Genomic DNA, 15,975 nt, shown 5'->3' with positions numbered 1-15,975 from the left:
AAATATAACAATTTTGATTTTTAGTTTCATAAACTAAGAAAATAAGTACAATCTTAAGTTGTGATGCAAGTCACTTTGATACTTAAAATGAACTAAAATATATAGTTATCAATTTAATATTGAACATGGAAAGAATTACAAGCATGGTTCATATTAGCTTGTAGAAAGTGTCTTTTAGTACAATCACATGTATGTTATTACAATTCAGTTTTAAAAATAAATTATTTGAATTATAAAGTCATCTGTATTTAAATAATAAAAATATATATGTGTGTTATTACAATTCAATTTTAAAAATAAATTATTTGAATTTTAAAGTCATATATATATATATATATATGCGTGTGTGTGTGTGAAAATTGTTGAGACCCACCCACATACCATTGAATGGACATCATTTTTAAGTATTTCAAACAATTTCTTATCTCAAGGTTCAATTAAAAAACACAAATAAGATTGAATAAGTTTTATTCAATTTTAGAAACCTCAAATATGATTGAAATAAGGTATATTCAATTTTAAAATATGTGGAGATGTAAAAGTTACAAGTTTTTCTAGATTTTATTTTGTTTGAGGTATCTACAAAAGCTTAGTCATAATGCACATCATCAAGTAACTTTTTTGTGCTTATACTGAAATCAATGCACAATTGTAAATTAATTACCTTGAAATTAATGTATACCATACATCTAGTTACATCAAATAGAAATAACATCTTCACTTAAATCAATTCATGCAATCAAATAGGATCAAAAATCGACATTTACACTAGAAAATCAATGAATCTAATGCAAAAAAACAAACAGGATTAGAAATCAATGTATCTAATGTTGGATGCAATCAAATAGGATTAGAAATCAACATCTACATTGAAACCAATGCATCTAGCACTAACAATCAAATAGGATTAGGAATCAACATCTACACCAAAATCAATGCATCTAATGCGATCTCAATAAAGATGATTAGACATTAAAATATTTAATGAAATTAATACATCTAATGCAAGAAATCAAAATCTACACCAAAATCAATGCATCTAATGAAAGAAATCAAATAGGATTTGAAATTATCATCTGTACACTGAAATTAGTACATCTAGTGCAAACAATTTTCTTCCCTTTCTCTCCCTTCCATCTATATTGATATCTTCGTCTATCTATCTTTCTTTGTCTCTTTATCTCACCCCACAAAAACACACACTCTATCTATTCATATCTATATATCCCCTCCCCTCTCTAACATATCTCTAACATAAAAATAGTTGAAAATTTTAAATTATATAATAAAATTTAAAAAAATATTAAAATAAAAAAGCTTTACACTCCTACCAAAATCAATAATCCTTTCTATAATAGTAAGTTCTTCTAAGTCACAAACTGCATCGTACGGCCAAACCATGATGACGTTACCTAGTCACAAGTAAACTACAACGAACAATAACCCAAATATATAATTCAAAGATTAAATTAAAGACCAAGTTCAATAATCCAAAATCAATGGTTGATTTTTGAACTAAACTATAATCCAAACTTAATAATTGACCTTCTGAAAAACATTTGAAGAGTCCTATAATGATTAGGATTTTATAAGATAAAATTAATAATTCAAAGTGAATAATTGACTTTGTGAATCGCCCTTCTCAGGGCCAGCCATGTTTATAATTTGTAATTCAAAGTCAATTATCTAAAATTAATCCTTCGTGCCTAAGCCCCACAGTCGCCAATATTTATGATCGAGTTACATTTTCTGACTAAATATTTCTTTTGAAAATAATATATTTTTAAATTTTGACATGAATATGATTTACTGAGTGTATTATTAAGTTATTTTGTGATATGAAAATGAGTAAAAATCTAATCATATTAAAAATTAATGTAAAATTTGACCGTTTAAATATTTCTAAATTACAGTTTCTCAAACTGCTGGTCAAATCTAATTTAATGTTTAATAAACTCAAACCACTCGATAGCAAAAAAATAAGAAAAAAAATCAACATAATTGAAGGTTCCGGTGGATAAATTTAGGTACTATTATTGATTCAAATTTTCTGAAAAACCTCTGTAGATGACATCTACAATATATGCATAAGAGGCGTGCACGACCCGCCTGATTTTACGCCCAACGTTAATAACAATTTGGCGGAGAAGTTAATTTTATAAATTCTCGAAATGATAAAATTTGGCGGAGAAGTTAATAACAATTTGTTTCACTATTTAATTTACAAAAACTTGGAATTCGTCTTACTAGTACAATACAGTAACATGTTTCAGAAATTACCCTATAATTTTAATATGGGTAAAAAATTTACATTAAAAAGTTAAATAGATGATAAATTTTCAATACTAATATACAACAATTACAGTTTTCAGTTTTCGCAAAAATATCTTCACTAATCTACCAAAAACCAAATGGAGAAAACCAATCATAATCCGAAGGTCCAATCTAAATGAAAAAGAAGCCGACTCGCGGAAGAATAGGCGTGTGTATCATTAAAGCTCCAGTGCTTCCTGCAAACTCTCGAGATCCATGGAGCTCTGAGAACCGTCGCGGAAGTACTGCTTCTCGACTCCACCGCTGTTCATCTCGCTGTCGATCGCAGGCTTCCCCTGCAGCGGCTGATACGCGGCATAAATTCCGACTGTTCTTGCATAGAAAATCACCGTCGATACAACAATCGCGGCAAGATACCAGTTGAATTGTAAGTTCGCGAGCGCCTTGGACCGCATCGTTGCTTCGTGGCTAGCGCACTTGACCACATCGTGGCCTTCAGTGCGCACCATCTGGCAACCCTTTGAGATGAAGGCCGGAATCCAGAGCATGAACCCCATATGAATGAACCACACCCCCTGGAATACCAACGACGCGGAACTCACCGTTGCCACCAGAAAGCTCTGCGGCAACGGAACCTCGAGCAACGTTGCCGACAAAGTGACGACAACGATGAGCTGGAGAAGCCAGTGGTAGTGCCCCTCCGCACCCATGTGGTCGGCCGAGTGAAGATGGAAAAGCAGCAGCTCCTGGCTAAAGGCAAGCGCCGCAATCACATGCAGCGCCCCCGGCGGAACCGTGAGCTTACTTAGTGCCGCATACAGAGCTACGGAAGCGTAGATAAGGAAGAACAACGATATGGAGGAGTGCTCGAAGTTGTGGAGGTGCTCCGGCGGGATGCTCCAGTCGTCTGCCAACGGTTGGTGTCTTTTCGGTCCAATGAACAGCTCTGCCAACATAGATAAACATGATCCCGCTATAATGACCGCCAACTCCAGGTACCTTAACTTCCCCTCTCTAAATTTAACCGGGAACCACGGCCTTGTGTGGAAGTCCCATGGTGCCCGCGCGTAGTTTGTGATTGTGTTGAAGAGATGCCAGAGGCCGAGGAGCAGGAATCCTGTGCCTGGCAAGACATGGCCGATGAAGGTACCCATGGATGATGGATAAATTTAGCCACAAATTCTCCAAATGAGAAGGTGCTGAACTTTTATGAGAGCGATAGGTATGATGGAAGGCATTTATAGGGGTGGGCTCTATAATTTCAAAGGCGGCCTTCGGTCAGAGTTTGATCCGTGGCGGACAAGTAGGCTATTGCTTTCGTAATCGCTGTCGACAGAACCTTCGCGCTGTTTCGATGCCATGTCATTTATTGTAGGTCCACGTGTATTTACCTTTTCTGACAGTTTGTTTCCTTCCATTTTCGTATGGTTTAAAAGTGAACTTTCATGGATAAAGTAGCCATTAAAAAATGGAGTTGTCTATAATGCGACTTTTTGAGATTCCGGTGACGGAATCCGGCGGAAGAAATTGAGATGAAATCATGATTTGTTGCAGTTAAAATGGTTTTTTAACTGCATATTCGGATTCAGCACCCTCAAAAATCCCTGGACGCTTTCATTGTGCAGAAACTAGTTATCAAACTTGGATTTCAATAAATTACTGCCGGATTTTCACCGGGAAAAATCGCCGGAAAGGCTTTCAAAAAGTCGCGTTAAAGACTACGGCTTAAAAAATTCACTGCTTTCATAATTATTTTTCCAGATTCTCAGGGCAGAAATTATGTTGTGTGCAAACGCTAAAGCCAACGAAATAAGTTTGCGTGGAAACTGACTCATATTTGCCGGCTGACAAAACTGATGAGAATGTGCGAATATGATTTGCGTCAGCCGTCGCCACTGTCGTCAATTTCGACAACTTCTGGAAATTGGAGAAAGTGTTTTTTCTTCTGGGAAAAAAATCGAGAAAGTGTTATTTTCCAGCGATTTCAAATTAATTTATCTAGAATTTAAAAAATTAAATTTCATAAAAAAATGTTGTTCACTGTTAAAACTATTTTTATGATGGATATGAAAGCTCGTCATAAGTTCATTGACAAAAATCTCAAGTTTAAAACATTAAATAAACATCTAAATTCAATTCAATTGACAAACTATTTTATATTTATAAAATAATTTAATTAATTATAATTTTTTAGTTCAATTTCATAATAATTATAAAACAAATATTAAAAATACAATAAAACAAGCATCCTCTTTATATGTGTGTCAAACACGTTAATTATTATATTATATGTGAATATTGATTGTGCAAGGTCTCTCGTATATTAATTTGTCAATGTTCAAAAAATTTGGGTATAAAATTGAATTGTTTGATTATTTTTGTTTACCTCTACTTTTAATGTACATTGGAATAATAATAAATAAACAATGTGAAATGGATCTCATAATGGATAGGTAGGGAATTACAATGCTATTGAATGGTGGTGCGGTTTAGATGTGAGTTCATATTGATGTTGTGTGAGGTTTGGTGGTGGGGTTTAGATGTGAGTTCATATTGATGTTGTGTGAGGTTTTTTTTATTCATGATTTTGTTTATAAGTTATGTAATTTAATTAAATTGATAGGTTTTTATGGCGAGGTTTTTTTTATCATCTTAATGAATATGTCAAATTGACGGTTGTTAAAGAAGTTGATAATTTCACGGTTGACAAACACGCATGTTACATATGGAGCAGTTTAATAAAGCTCGAAACCTTAAAACGGTGACCATACAGACTTTATAGCAATGATCAAACCAAAGCGTGACAAGTGGCAGATGTGGATAGGTATCGGAGGTTTGGATATCGGAGTTTTGAAATGATCGCAACATGACACTTTCTTCGAAAATCCTATGTATGCCCTGGTTCATCCCCCTTTTGCCTTGAATCTGAAATGGCTGTAGTTTTTTCATAAAAACTTATTGAATATGCCTCTTTTCCTTGCGATTTAAAAGCCGCCAACTACCTTACATCACCTGTCCACATCGCTTTGGGCTTCCGATATCAGGTGTTTCCCTAATATGTATATCGGAAGAGTCCCCGATATGCTCCTTTGCAAAACGTCGATATCACATTGCTTGTGATCCTCGACATGAACACAAAACATATGTTTACACTGTCATCTACCTTTGCGATCACCGATTACCTTTCTTCGTTAGCACCTAGTCCTTTGGTTCCTCATGTGACCATAGTACAACCATCATATCAAAGCACCCTTCCCGATGATTTCCAATCGAAGGTTTCACTATAATACACAATAAGCTTCAACCTCTGATCATCGATCTCTGATACGTGACATCATCAATGCCATGTCATTGCCATGTGTCACCCTATGAGTGGTGACAAGTGTCACTTATTTTTGGTCTCTTATGACCCTTAAAAATGTTGGGTCCGCCTGCCACATGTCCACCGTACTGCCACTTCATTGTAGACGTCATCCTCCACGTTTCCCTTATTAGATCCAATCGTCGGCCGCTATGTGTCCCTTATCGTATCTAATAGCTAGCTGCCATGTGTCCCTTATCGGATTCAATCGTTGTGCAACACGTGTCCCCTTGGCAGGAGAGAGAAAAGGCCCAACCTTATCTATTTTTGCGAGAAAATCCTTTGTAAACTGACTTTAGGCCTTCCTCGACACTTTAACACTGAAGGCCTTTTCATGTCGCAATCCCAACGATTCGCATGTCAACATTTTTTAAACATGACGACCCTGCCACCCTTTGTAAATCGTCGGTTGTGATTTCCAATGAGGCTTGGAGTTCGACTGCCAATCTTCGATATGCTTGGACCCTCAACTGTAAATCTCTAATACGCCTGATTGAAGGTCGGAGTTCGTTGATTTGCTTCGACCTTCCATTGCCTGCCTCTCTGAACCTCCAATATGCAGGATCCGAGACTTCTCTTTGTTTTCTACTTTACCAAGGGGAACTCCGATTTGCTCTAACTTTTGACCTGAAGGTCCATTTGGAGAGCTCCACATACCATTGGAAAGTTGATTTTGAACTCTAGCAGATGGTTTCACATGCAAGATCAACTGAGCCAAACATTATAGACAAAAATTCCTCCCAACTTTGGATTGACTAGCCTTATGACACCGGTGACTCTTTTGACAGAAAAACTTTGGTTATTGACAAACACTGATCAATAGGCTATATTGACACCAAAATTAAATAGTAAGGGTCTAAATCTTGACTCCTAGCATAGGAATCTAACACATACAAATCATTTTGTTTCTCCTTTCCCATGATTCAACAACTATCGATCCACTCATACTCTAACACTTCAACTTATTTCATTATGGGAGTCTTTAAACCCTGTAATATCACCCTTCAGAGCACTTTCCAATGGAAAGGGTCCAATGAAGCTTTGAATCCTTCCAATGTTTGAAAAATGTCCTCAAGCTTCCCTGTTTATTACAAATTTGAATACTGACACTAAAATTGTCAGCGTTTTCAAAAGATTAAAAATGCGAAAAGTTTATTGTGATAACGGTTGGCTCCACGGGGATGCTGCCAATTTCAACGATTTCTCTGATAATGCGATATGTGATGCCTCTGTGGACCTCTGATCATTGATTTCCTTGGACATCTGATTGGCGATTGTCGATATCAGCGATCGCTGAGCAGTGATGTGCTCTAATTTACACTTATGTTGCCTCTCCAAACCTCTGATATGCGAGATTCGTGACTCAACACTTAGCCTTTTTCCTTTGTTTTCTAGATTTTGAAGAGTGAACTTCAACTTTCTCTATATTTTGATCCAGGAGTCCATTTGGGGAGTTCTATATACCGTTGAAAATTTTCTTAAGATCACTTTCCAATGGAGAGGGTTTGTTGAAGCTATGAGTCCTTCTGATGCTTGAAAAATGACCTCAAACTTCAAATTGAAGGAATGTGGCAAATAAAAAAAATAAATATTTTTTTTTTTAAACTTATTGGGTGTCAAAATAAGTTACAACATCGGTTCCATCTCGGGATTGCTTCCCCTTGTGGGATGTAGAGAACTAGTAGACCAACTGCCTTGAATCTATTGAACATGGAATTAGTTCATAAAACTGTAATCTGCAAATATGAAACCATACTGCCTACACTAATTTAAATACTCTTTCACACTAGAATCTGAAAATTGAAAATTGCTAAAGTGAAACAACTGACACTGCAAGTGGAAATAAGCACAATAGTGCCTAATTCATTGGGCTATGGAGTCAATCAGTCAATCAACAATAAATTTACTCCTTTCAATCCCCTGCAAGTCATTACACTCAACCAAACCAAACTTCATACTGCAAACTTGAAACACAAGCTGAAACAATTGTTGATATACTGCATTAATCAATAAACTGCAAACTCATTGATCTACTACACACTGAATCTAAAAATAACTATTTCAATCCCACACATCCTCTACCTATATGAACTGGAAATTTTCATTGTTAGGTGTAATCAAATTTCCAATGTAACCAAGTGAGGAGTGGATTTACTGACATACCACTTTCCAGCAACTGAAAACTTGAAACATATTTACAATATAAAACTCAAACTCCACAGGCAACATATACTTACATGTGAACTTGGAAAGTTGCATCTTCTGTAAGCTTCTGAATTTTCTGATCACAGTAGAGAGGAAGAGAAATATACTACTAAATGCTACCATTGCTATGAAGAAGAAAAACATGCATCTACATGCTATTATCATAGCCATAGATGCACTTATCATTTTGAACCAACAAAATCCGAAAACCAATGGAATCGCCATATGACAAAGTGGAGTATTATGACATGAATCTTTTTGTTCTTATGCATATGTTGTATTAGGAATTAGATTTATTTACAGTTAAGTGTCCAATAACTACATTTTTTTTTTGTAAGCTGAGGTGGTGCTTTCTTTTTCTATTTATATATAAACAAGTTGAACCATATACATCGTTTTGGTGGCCTCAACTTGCCCAAATGGGAAACCAAGTCTGTTGGCCACCTCAAGTTATTATAGGCCATCTAGTAGCAAAAATTAATAAGTTTGTCGATCCACGCTAAATAAACCTTGCAACAACAAACACTAAACATGTTCCAACCTGTCATGAAACTATTGAAAAGAAAAAACTATCCTCAAAAACGAACAAACTAGACAACTACAAGAACTAATCCTTTCTGTCTTCCACATTCTCAGGTGCTGCTGTCGCGTCCCTCGTTGCTGGAGATAGCTTCTTCAGTTGTTGTTGGATTTCCTCCAGCTTGTTGTCCTGCATTATCATTATGATTTGTAGGTTTTTCATATCTTTCTTGATATTTGGCATGCCTTGGGCGAGTTCTGCCATTTCACCCACTACCTGTTCCAGTGCCTTGGCAAGTAAGCGTTTTAGCACCCACTATACGTGTAAGGCCTGCTTGTAGAGAGTCATCCTTCCCCTGGTATTTCTCGGGTTTGGAATGAGATCTCCCCATTCCTCCAACTCGGGCTCAGAGTCTCCTTCCATGACATTGTCTTCCATTTCCTGTATGAGTTGACGAATGTCAGTATCAGTTCCTTCTTTATATGCCCGTGTAGCCTCTTGCACTGTTTTTCTCATGGTTTTCCTGCTATGCCTATGATATGCTGGCATGGAGGTGTCCAGGTTGTTTCTGCCTAGCTGGTTTTGCCGTCCTCTTCCTCCATGACCCCTTCCTCGACCTGGTCGTGCCATCTTATTCTCTACAACCGCATGTTTACCATGGCCAACATCAAAAGTTAGATTATCAGAAGTTACTCTTATCCCCATCGCTTGTATATCCCTTTCACTGATTTTTCCCTCCCCACTCCAGGTTCTCTCGATGGTCTGGATACTCCCTGGTCTCTCTCCCCTTGGGCTAGACATGGGAATGCCCTCAATTGTCCTATACCCCTCCCAGATTGCTTGCTTAACTTTCTTAGGCTTCCCCTTTGCCGAGCACCTACAGAACCTTAGCAGGTCATTATTCTGGTCCTCGCGTTCCTTTATCATACAAACCTCTTCTTCTGCATTCCTCATCTTGCCCCCCTCCGCCTCCTTACTATGCGCTGCAGGGAGAATTGTTGACTCGCTCAGACTTCTCCTTCCCTCCACAATTCCTATCCCCCCCCCTCCTCCAACATACTACGAAAGGTCGAAAGAGATGCAGGAATTGGCACTAAGAAAACATACCCGGACTTTCGCTCAATCGCTGAAGAATCCAACTCTCGCTCAGCTCCGTTCTCCTCCTGTCTTTGCTGCACACTGATCTCTCTTCCCCCCTTAGCCACCCTCATTAACCCTTTCCCACCTGTCCTGCGTCCCATCACCCTTCCGCCGCCGTTTCCTACTTCCTCTTCCCCCACTCCCTTGTCACCTCGATGCCTCAGGATTCCTTCAGGCCTGCATGATGCCCCCGCATCCCATTGAATTATTATGAGGGCATTTGGTGGCCGGCCTTGCCAACCTCTCCCCTTCGCTGTCCTTCTGAACATACTTTCCCCTTCTCTCACCCCGATCGGGGGCCACCTGTATCTGCTAGCTTGAGTTCGTGTCCTCATGGTTATCTTGGGTGATGATTGTTTTGAGGGGCTCCCATCCATGTTCCTCAAAATGTGTCGGCCATATACTATCTAACTTGCCGCCTTGTTCATGGCTTCCCCAATTAGCTAGGAAATCCGTTGCCTTGTTACCGTCCCTTCTGACATGTTTTATGATCTTGTAATCAATTCTCTTTATAAGAGTTTCCAGATCCTGAATTAGGCACGTCGTCCTCCAGCTTTTCGCCACTTTTTCCCAAGCCTTGCCATTATTGAGTTTCCTAAGCATATCTATCACTAGCTTTGAGTCACCCTCTATTTCCAAGTTGTTGTATCCATTTCTTATCGCTATTCTTAATCCTTGATAGACTACCATTAGTTCTGCTTCATACACCCATCTTGTTCGCCCTTGGTCATCTCGGAAAATGCCTCCGAACCCTGCTGGCCCCAGGTTTCCTTTGGAGGCTCCATCAAAGTTCAGTTTGATGAAACCGTCATGTGGGCGAGAGAAATTGGTAGGGCTATGGCTATGAGTTTCAGGATTTTTCCGCTTCTCGGGATAAACCATTCCCTGTTCTAAATTTAGATTGGCTAGAATCTTTTCTTCCTCCGGAGTTGTTTTCCAATCCTCTTGATTCCAAGTTTTAGCTAAGATAGTTTCTCTTATATGGCTTTGGGTTCTTTTCCAGATCAGCTCTGGAGACATTTCTTTGTTTTGAAATATTCTCCAGTTTCTTTCTTTCCATATCATCCACATATTCATTCCCACCGCTAGACTCCAGGCTCTTCTAACCACTGGGCTCGAGAATTGACCTCGTCCCCATTGTTTAATAGTTTCTTTAATGTTGTGAGGATCTCTGTTTGTCCTCCCAAAGAGTCTTCTGATTTCTTCCCATTGCTGCTGGGCCAGAGGGCAAGAATTCAGAAGATGTTCTTGCATTTCTTGGTCCTGCTTACATAAGCAACATCTGGGGGGTCCTTGGAATCCACGCTTCTGAAGCTGATCCCATGTCAGAATGCATCCTTTACCTACTAGCCATAAAAAAAGAGTCACTTTTGGCCACCAGTTACTCTGCCATATTTGTTTCCATAGGGGTGCCATTTCATCTTGTCCCTGCTGCGTGGTTAGTTGGTAGGCTTCTTTGATCGTGAAGGTTCCCTTCGTTGAATGACCCCATCTCAGTATATCTGGACCTGTTCTGATAGCTATTCTCCTTGACTTCATTTCTCTTATATACAACTCTCTTTGTTCAGTATCAATATGTCTATCCCACGCTTCCGGATTCTTCCAAGTTCTCCAAGTCTCCTCCTGGCTTTCTTCATTCTAGAACTCGCTTACATAATTCAGTCCTTCCTCTTTTGCTCTCTGGCATGTGTTTCTGAGACCCTGCATCTCCTTCATTTTCTCTCTTTGTTGCCAAGCTTCTTCCCAGAATTTGGCTGAATTTCCATTCCGAATTTCCCAGAAGACATGTTTGGATACAATGTCTCTGTTTTGACTGGCCAGGTCCCATATTGTGGAGCCTCTTGGTGTTTCCTCAAGTCTTAGGATTTCTTCAGTTGTTGTGGGCATGTTGTATTTTTGCGTCCAGATTCTTTTCCATAGGTCTCCTCCTCCCATCATCCATCTCCACCACAGCTTCGCCCGCATTACTTGGTTCAGGGTGTAAGGATCTCTCAGTCCCAATCCCCCTTCTTATTTACTCTTTGTCCTGTGAAGGTTCCATCACTGGGTAAGTCTGTGTACTATGTATCATTTATAGACGACTTCTCAAGGAATACATGGATATATTTCCTTAAGAAGAAGTATAAAGTCTTTGACAGGTTTAAAGAATTTAAGGCTCTAGTGGAAAACTAGATAGAGAAGAAGATAAAGGTGCTGAGGACAGATAATGGTGGAGAGTTTTGCAGCAAGAATTTGAAGAATTCTGTAAGAAGTGTGGTATAGCACGGCAGAAGACTATTCCATATACACCTCAATAAAATGGAGTTGCAGAAAGAATGAACAAGACGTTGATGGAAAGGGCAAGAAGCATGCTCAGTGGTCCCGAGTTAGGACAAGAATTCTGGGCAAAGGCGGTGGATACTGCATGTTCCCTGGTCAACAGGTCACCTTCATCAGCGTTGGAGGATAAGACTCCACAAGAGGTATGGACTGGTAAGAAACCCTCTCTTTCACATCTAAGGGTATTTGGATGTGATGCATATGTACATGTTCCAAAGGAGAAACGAACCAAGTTGGATAGTAAATCTGAAAAGTGCATCTTTATTGGGTGTAAGGATGGTTTAAAGGGTTATAAGCTTTGGAACCCAGTAACAAGGAAGGTTGTGTATAGTCGAGATGTGGTGTTCAGAGAGGTCAAAGATGTTATTAAACATGAAGTCCAACCAAAGGAACCTGAGAAGATAGAGTTTGAGCTAAAGGAGGAAGAATCAGACTCTACAGCAAAGGAGGAATCAGAAGATGAAGAGCCAAAAACTCCGGCTGTGAGAAGATCAGTTCGAGAAAGAAGGCAGCCAGAAAGGTATAGTCCATCTGCTTTCTGTTCAAATTTTGCTTTGTCTGTTACTGATGATGATCCTAGAACTGTGAAAGAAGTAGTGGATTCAGAGGATGGAAAACTCTGGAAAGAAGCCATGGTTGATGAAATGGCATCTTTGCACGAAAATGAGGCTTGGGATCGGGTGGAGTTGCCGGCTGGAAGGAAACCCATTGGCAGCAAATGGATGTTTAAAAAGAAGACAAATGCAGAAGGAAAAGTGGAGAAATACAAAACTCGGTTGGTAGCAAAAGGTTATTCCCAGGTGCCGGGAATTGATTTTGGTGATATTTTTTCTCCTATTGCCAAGGTAACTTCTATTAGATTACTTTTATCTGTTGTTGCTGCTTTTGATTTTGAGGTAGAAAAGATGGATGTGAAGACAACATTTCTTCATGGGGATCTGAAAGAGGAGATCTACATGAAGCAAACTGAAGGCTTTGCAGTGAAGGGTAAGAAAGAACTGGTGTGTAAGTTAAAGAAGTCTCTGTATGGGTTCAAACAGTCACAAGGGATGTGGTGTCAGAAATTTGATACATTTATACGGGGACTTGGCTTCACCAGAAGCAAAGCAGATCACTATGTGTATTTTAAATTAATTGGTGACCATGTTATTTATCTAGTCTTGTACGTGGATGATATGTTGTTGGTTGGAAATGACAAAGAAACTATCCAGGATTTGAAGACCCAATTGTCCTCCAAATTCGACATGAAAGATCTTGGTGCTGCAAACTATATTTTGGGCATGGAAATTAAAAGAGATCGTACAAAGAGGAAGCTCTGGTTAAACCAGAGGAAGTATGTCAAGATAATATTGCAGAGGTTTAATATGAAAGATAGTAAACCGATGAAGGTTTCTATTCCTATAGGTGTGAGGTTATCTGCTGAACAGTGTCCCAAGACACAAGAAGAGGAAAAGGACATGTCCCGTGTTCCATATGCAAGTGCAGTCGGTAGCTTGATGTATGCAATCGTCTGTACTAGACCAGACATTGCACATGCAGTGGGAGTATTGAGCAGGTTTATGTCAATACCAGGGAAGGAGCACTGGACAACAGTGAAGTGGTTTTTCAGGTATTTGCGTGGCACTAGTGATTATGGTTTGTGCTACCAAGGAAGATCAGGATTGGACAGAGTGTTGGATATTCATGGCTTTATTGATGCAGACTGGACTGGAGATCTGGATCAAAGAAGATCTACAAGTGGGTATGTGTTTAACCTATTTGGAGGTGCAGTCAATTGGATGAGTAAGAAACAATTTGTAGTGGAACTGTCAACTACAGAGGCAGAATACATGGCAGCCACTCATGCAAGCAAGGAAGCAGTTTGGTTGCAGAGATTGTGTTCAAGTATGGGGTTAGTACATGAAGTTATAAGGATAGACTATGACAGCCAAAGTACAATTTTCTTGGCAAAGAACCCCGCATATCATTCAAAGACAAAGCACATTGATGTTCAGTATCACTTTGTGAGGGATATGATAGAAGACAAAAAGTTGTTGCTGGTAAAGGTGGACACTTCGAAGAATACTGCAGATGCATTGACAAAATCTGTGAGCTCTAAGAAGTTCTCTTGGTGTAGAGAGACAATGGGCATTTTCAGGGCTGGAAAAATGACTAAGCTCTCTTGTGGCCCCCTGTGGAAAGAAAACAACAAGTGGGAGAATGTTGGGTTGTGTTATATTCTTTCCACGTAGTTAGCAGGGGGTTTGAGGGGCACCTGTAACCCCACTTTATGGGGTCCGGGGCAATGCCCTGGAAAATTTTGGTTTTGGACCCTATGTTAGGTTAGGCGGACCCACCTATGGTTTTATGCATGATTTTTGCACATGTTTTTTGGATGCGATGGTTTTCGATCCATGGTATTGGATGCTTCAGCATGTATAAATATGTATTGTAACATTGAAAGGAAAATAATGAAAAATCAAGTTGGTAGTCCCAGTTTTGGGATCCAAGGGAAAATCTCTGTGTATATGTGTTTTATGTGTTATGCTCCCGCATTGTTTATTTTCTGTGTTTTTAGAATTCGTATGCAGGTAATTTCTGTACGGGGTTAAAACCTACAATAAGTTCTGATGTTACCCGGAGTATTGAAGAGGAATGTGCAAGATTTCTCCTTGTTGATTTGAGTACCTGAAGCTTCCATAAAGAGGTCTAGGATCCCTTTTATTCTTTTTACTTCTCTTAGAGAGACAACACAGAAAAGCATAATATCATCTACAAATTGTTGATGAGTAATCGGCAAATTGTTTCCCCAAAGCCTCAGCCCTTTGATTTTCCTTTCTCTCAGTTATTTTTTGATATATCTTCCCAGTCCTTCTGCCGCAATGATGAACAGAAATGGGGAAAGAGGGTCCCCCTGCCTCAATCCTCTTGAGGCGTTGAAGGTTGAAGTTGGCGTTCCGTTCAAAAGAATGGAGAAATTTGGTGTGGAGATCATATCATAAACCCACTTTATCCACCTGTTGCAAAAACCGAATGCCCCTAATACCGATTTAAGGTATTCCCAGTTCAGACGATTTGAGAGATCCAGCTTAATCATCATTCCAGCTTCCTTCTTATATTTCAAAGAATGCACCACTTCCTGAGATACTACCAAGCCATCTAGAATTTGCCTCCCTTCCACAAACCCGGTCTGTTCCGGAGAGATAATGCTTGAAAGTATTGGCTTCAGTCTTTTGGCCATTAGAGTGGCAATAATATTATAAATTACATTACATAGAGCAATGGGTCGAAAGCCCTGGGCAGTTTTAGATTTAGCGGTTTTAGGAATAAGAGACAAGAGGGTTGAGTTTAGACCTGGACATACCTTCTGATTTCTCCGCGACTCTTCTACCACCTCCAAAATGTCTTGCCCCAAGAATTTCCATCCCGCTTGGTAGAATTCCACTGTGAATCCATCTGGTCCTGGAGCTTTATTCTTCTTCATCCCTTTCACGATCTCTTCCACTTCCTCCAGGGTTGTGGCTCTCATAAGAGCTAGGTTTTGGTCTCTAGTGATCATACTTGGGATTTCATTACAGATTCTCCCAATAGCTTCTCCTCTATCCTCTTGGGGTTCCGTAAGGAGGTCTTTGAAGTGATCAACTAGAGTCTGCTCCATTTCCTCATGCTGGGTTAGGCGGAGTCCTACTTCATTTTTAATGGAGAAGATTCTATTTCTTTGTCTCTGCTGAATCATGACCTGATGGAAGAACTTCGTATTCCTTTCCCCTTCTCTTAACTAGTTCACTCTTGACTTTTGTTTCCATAGAATCTCCTCCTGCTTCCTTCGTTCTTCAATTTGACTTATCAATATCCCTTCTTCTCTAGTTATTTCCTTGCTTCTGCCTTCTGATATTATTTCTTGCTGCAGTATCCTCATTTTCTGGTCTAGAAGCTGCTGGTCTTTGAAGATGTTCCCAAATTCCTCTCTGTTCCATTTTTTAATTTTCTCTTTGAGTTCCTTTAATTTTAATTGGAAGGTCTGCATTCTACTTCTTCCCCTTTGCTGGCTTTGATTCCACCATTCTTCCACTTTTGTCATGAACTTCTGATCTCTGAGCCAGAAGGCCTCAAACCTAAAAGGGTGTTTTTTAGGGCTAGCTTTGATGTCAATTTCTAGTCTGATCGGCCAGTGATC

The 15,975-nt window shown here is 39.3% G+C and overlaps 1 protein-coding gene across 1 annotated transcript; it reads right to left on the bottom strand.

The window, feature by feature from the left end:
• Positions 1-2,267: 2,267 nt before the first annotated feature.
• On the bottom strand, positions 2,268-3,472 carry LOC149214817 (uncharacterized). Its single transcript, XM_089390975.1, has one exon. It carries the CDS (start codon positions 3,426-3,428, stop codon positions 2,493-2,495), a length of 936 nt encoding a protein of 311 aa, XP_089247101.1. The 5' UTR covers positions 3,429-3,472; the 3' UTR covers positions 2,268-2,492.
• Positions 3,473-15,975: the final 12,503 nt, after the last annotated feature.

Source organism: Pinus tabuliformis, chromosome 1_1, assembly GCF_031772625.1.
Source record: "Pinus tabuliformis cultivar Carrire ecotype Pingquan chromosome 1_1, CPIR1, whole genome shotgun sequence".
In the NCBI taxonomy this organism is placed as follows: Eukaryota; Viridiplantae; Streptophyta; class Pinopsida; order Pinales; family Pinaceae; genus Pinus; species Pinus tabuliformis.
Note: the sequence above shows the minus strand (reverse complement) of the source record. Positions and strands in the feature narration are given on the sequence as shown.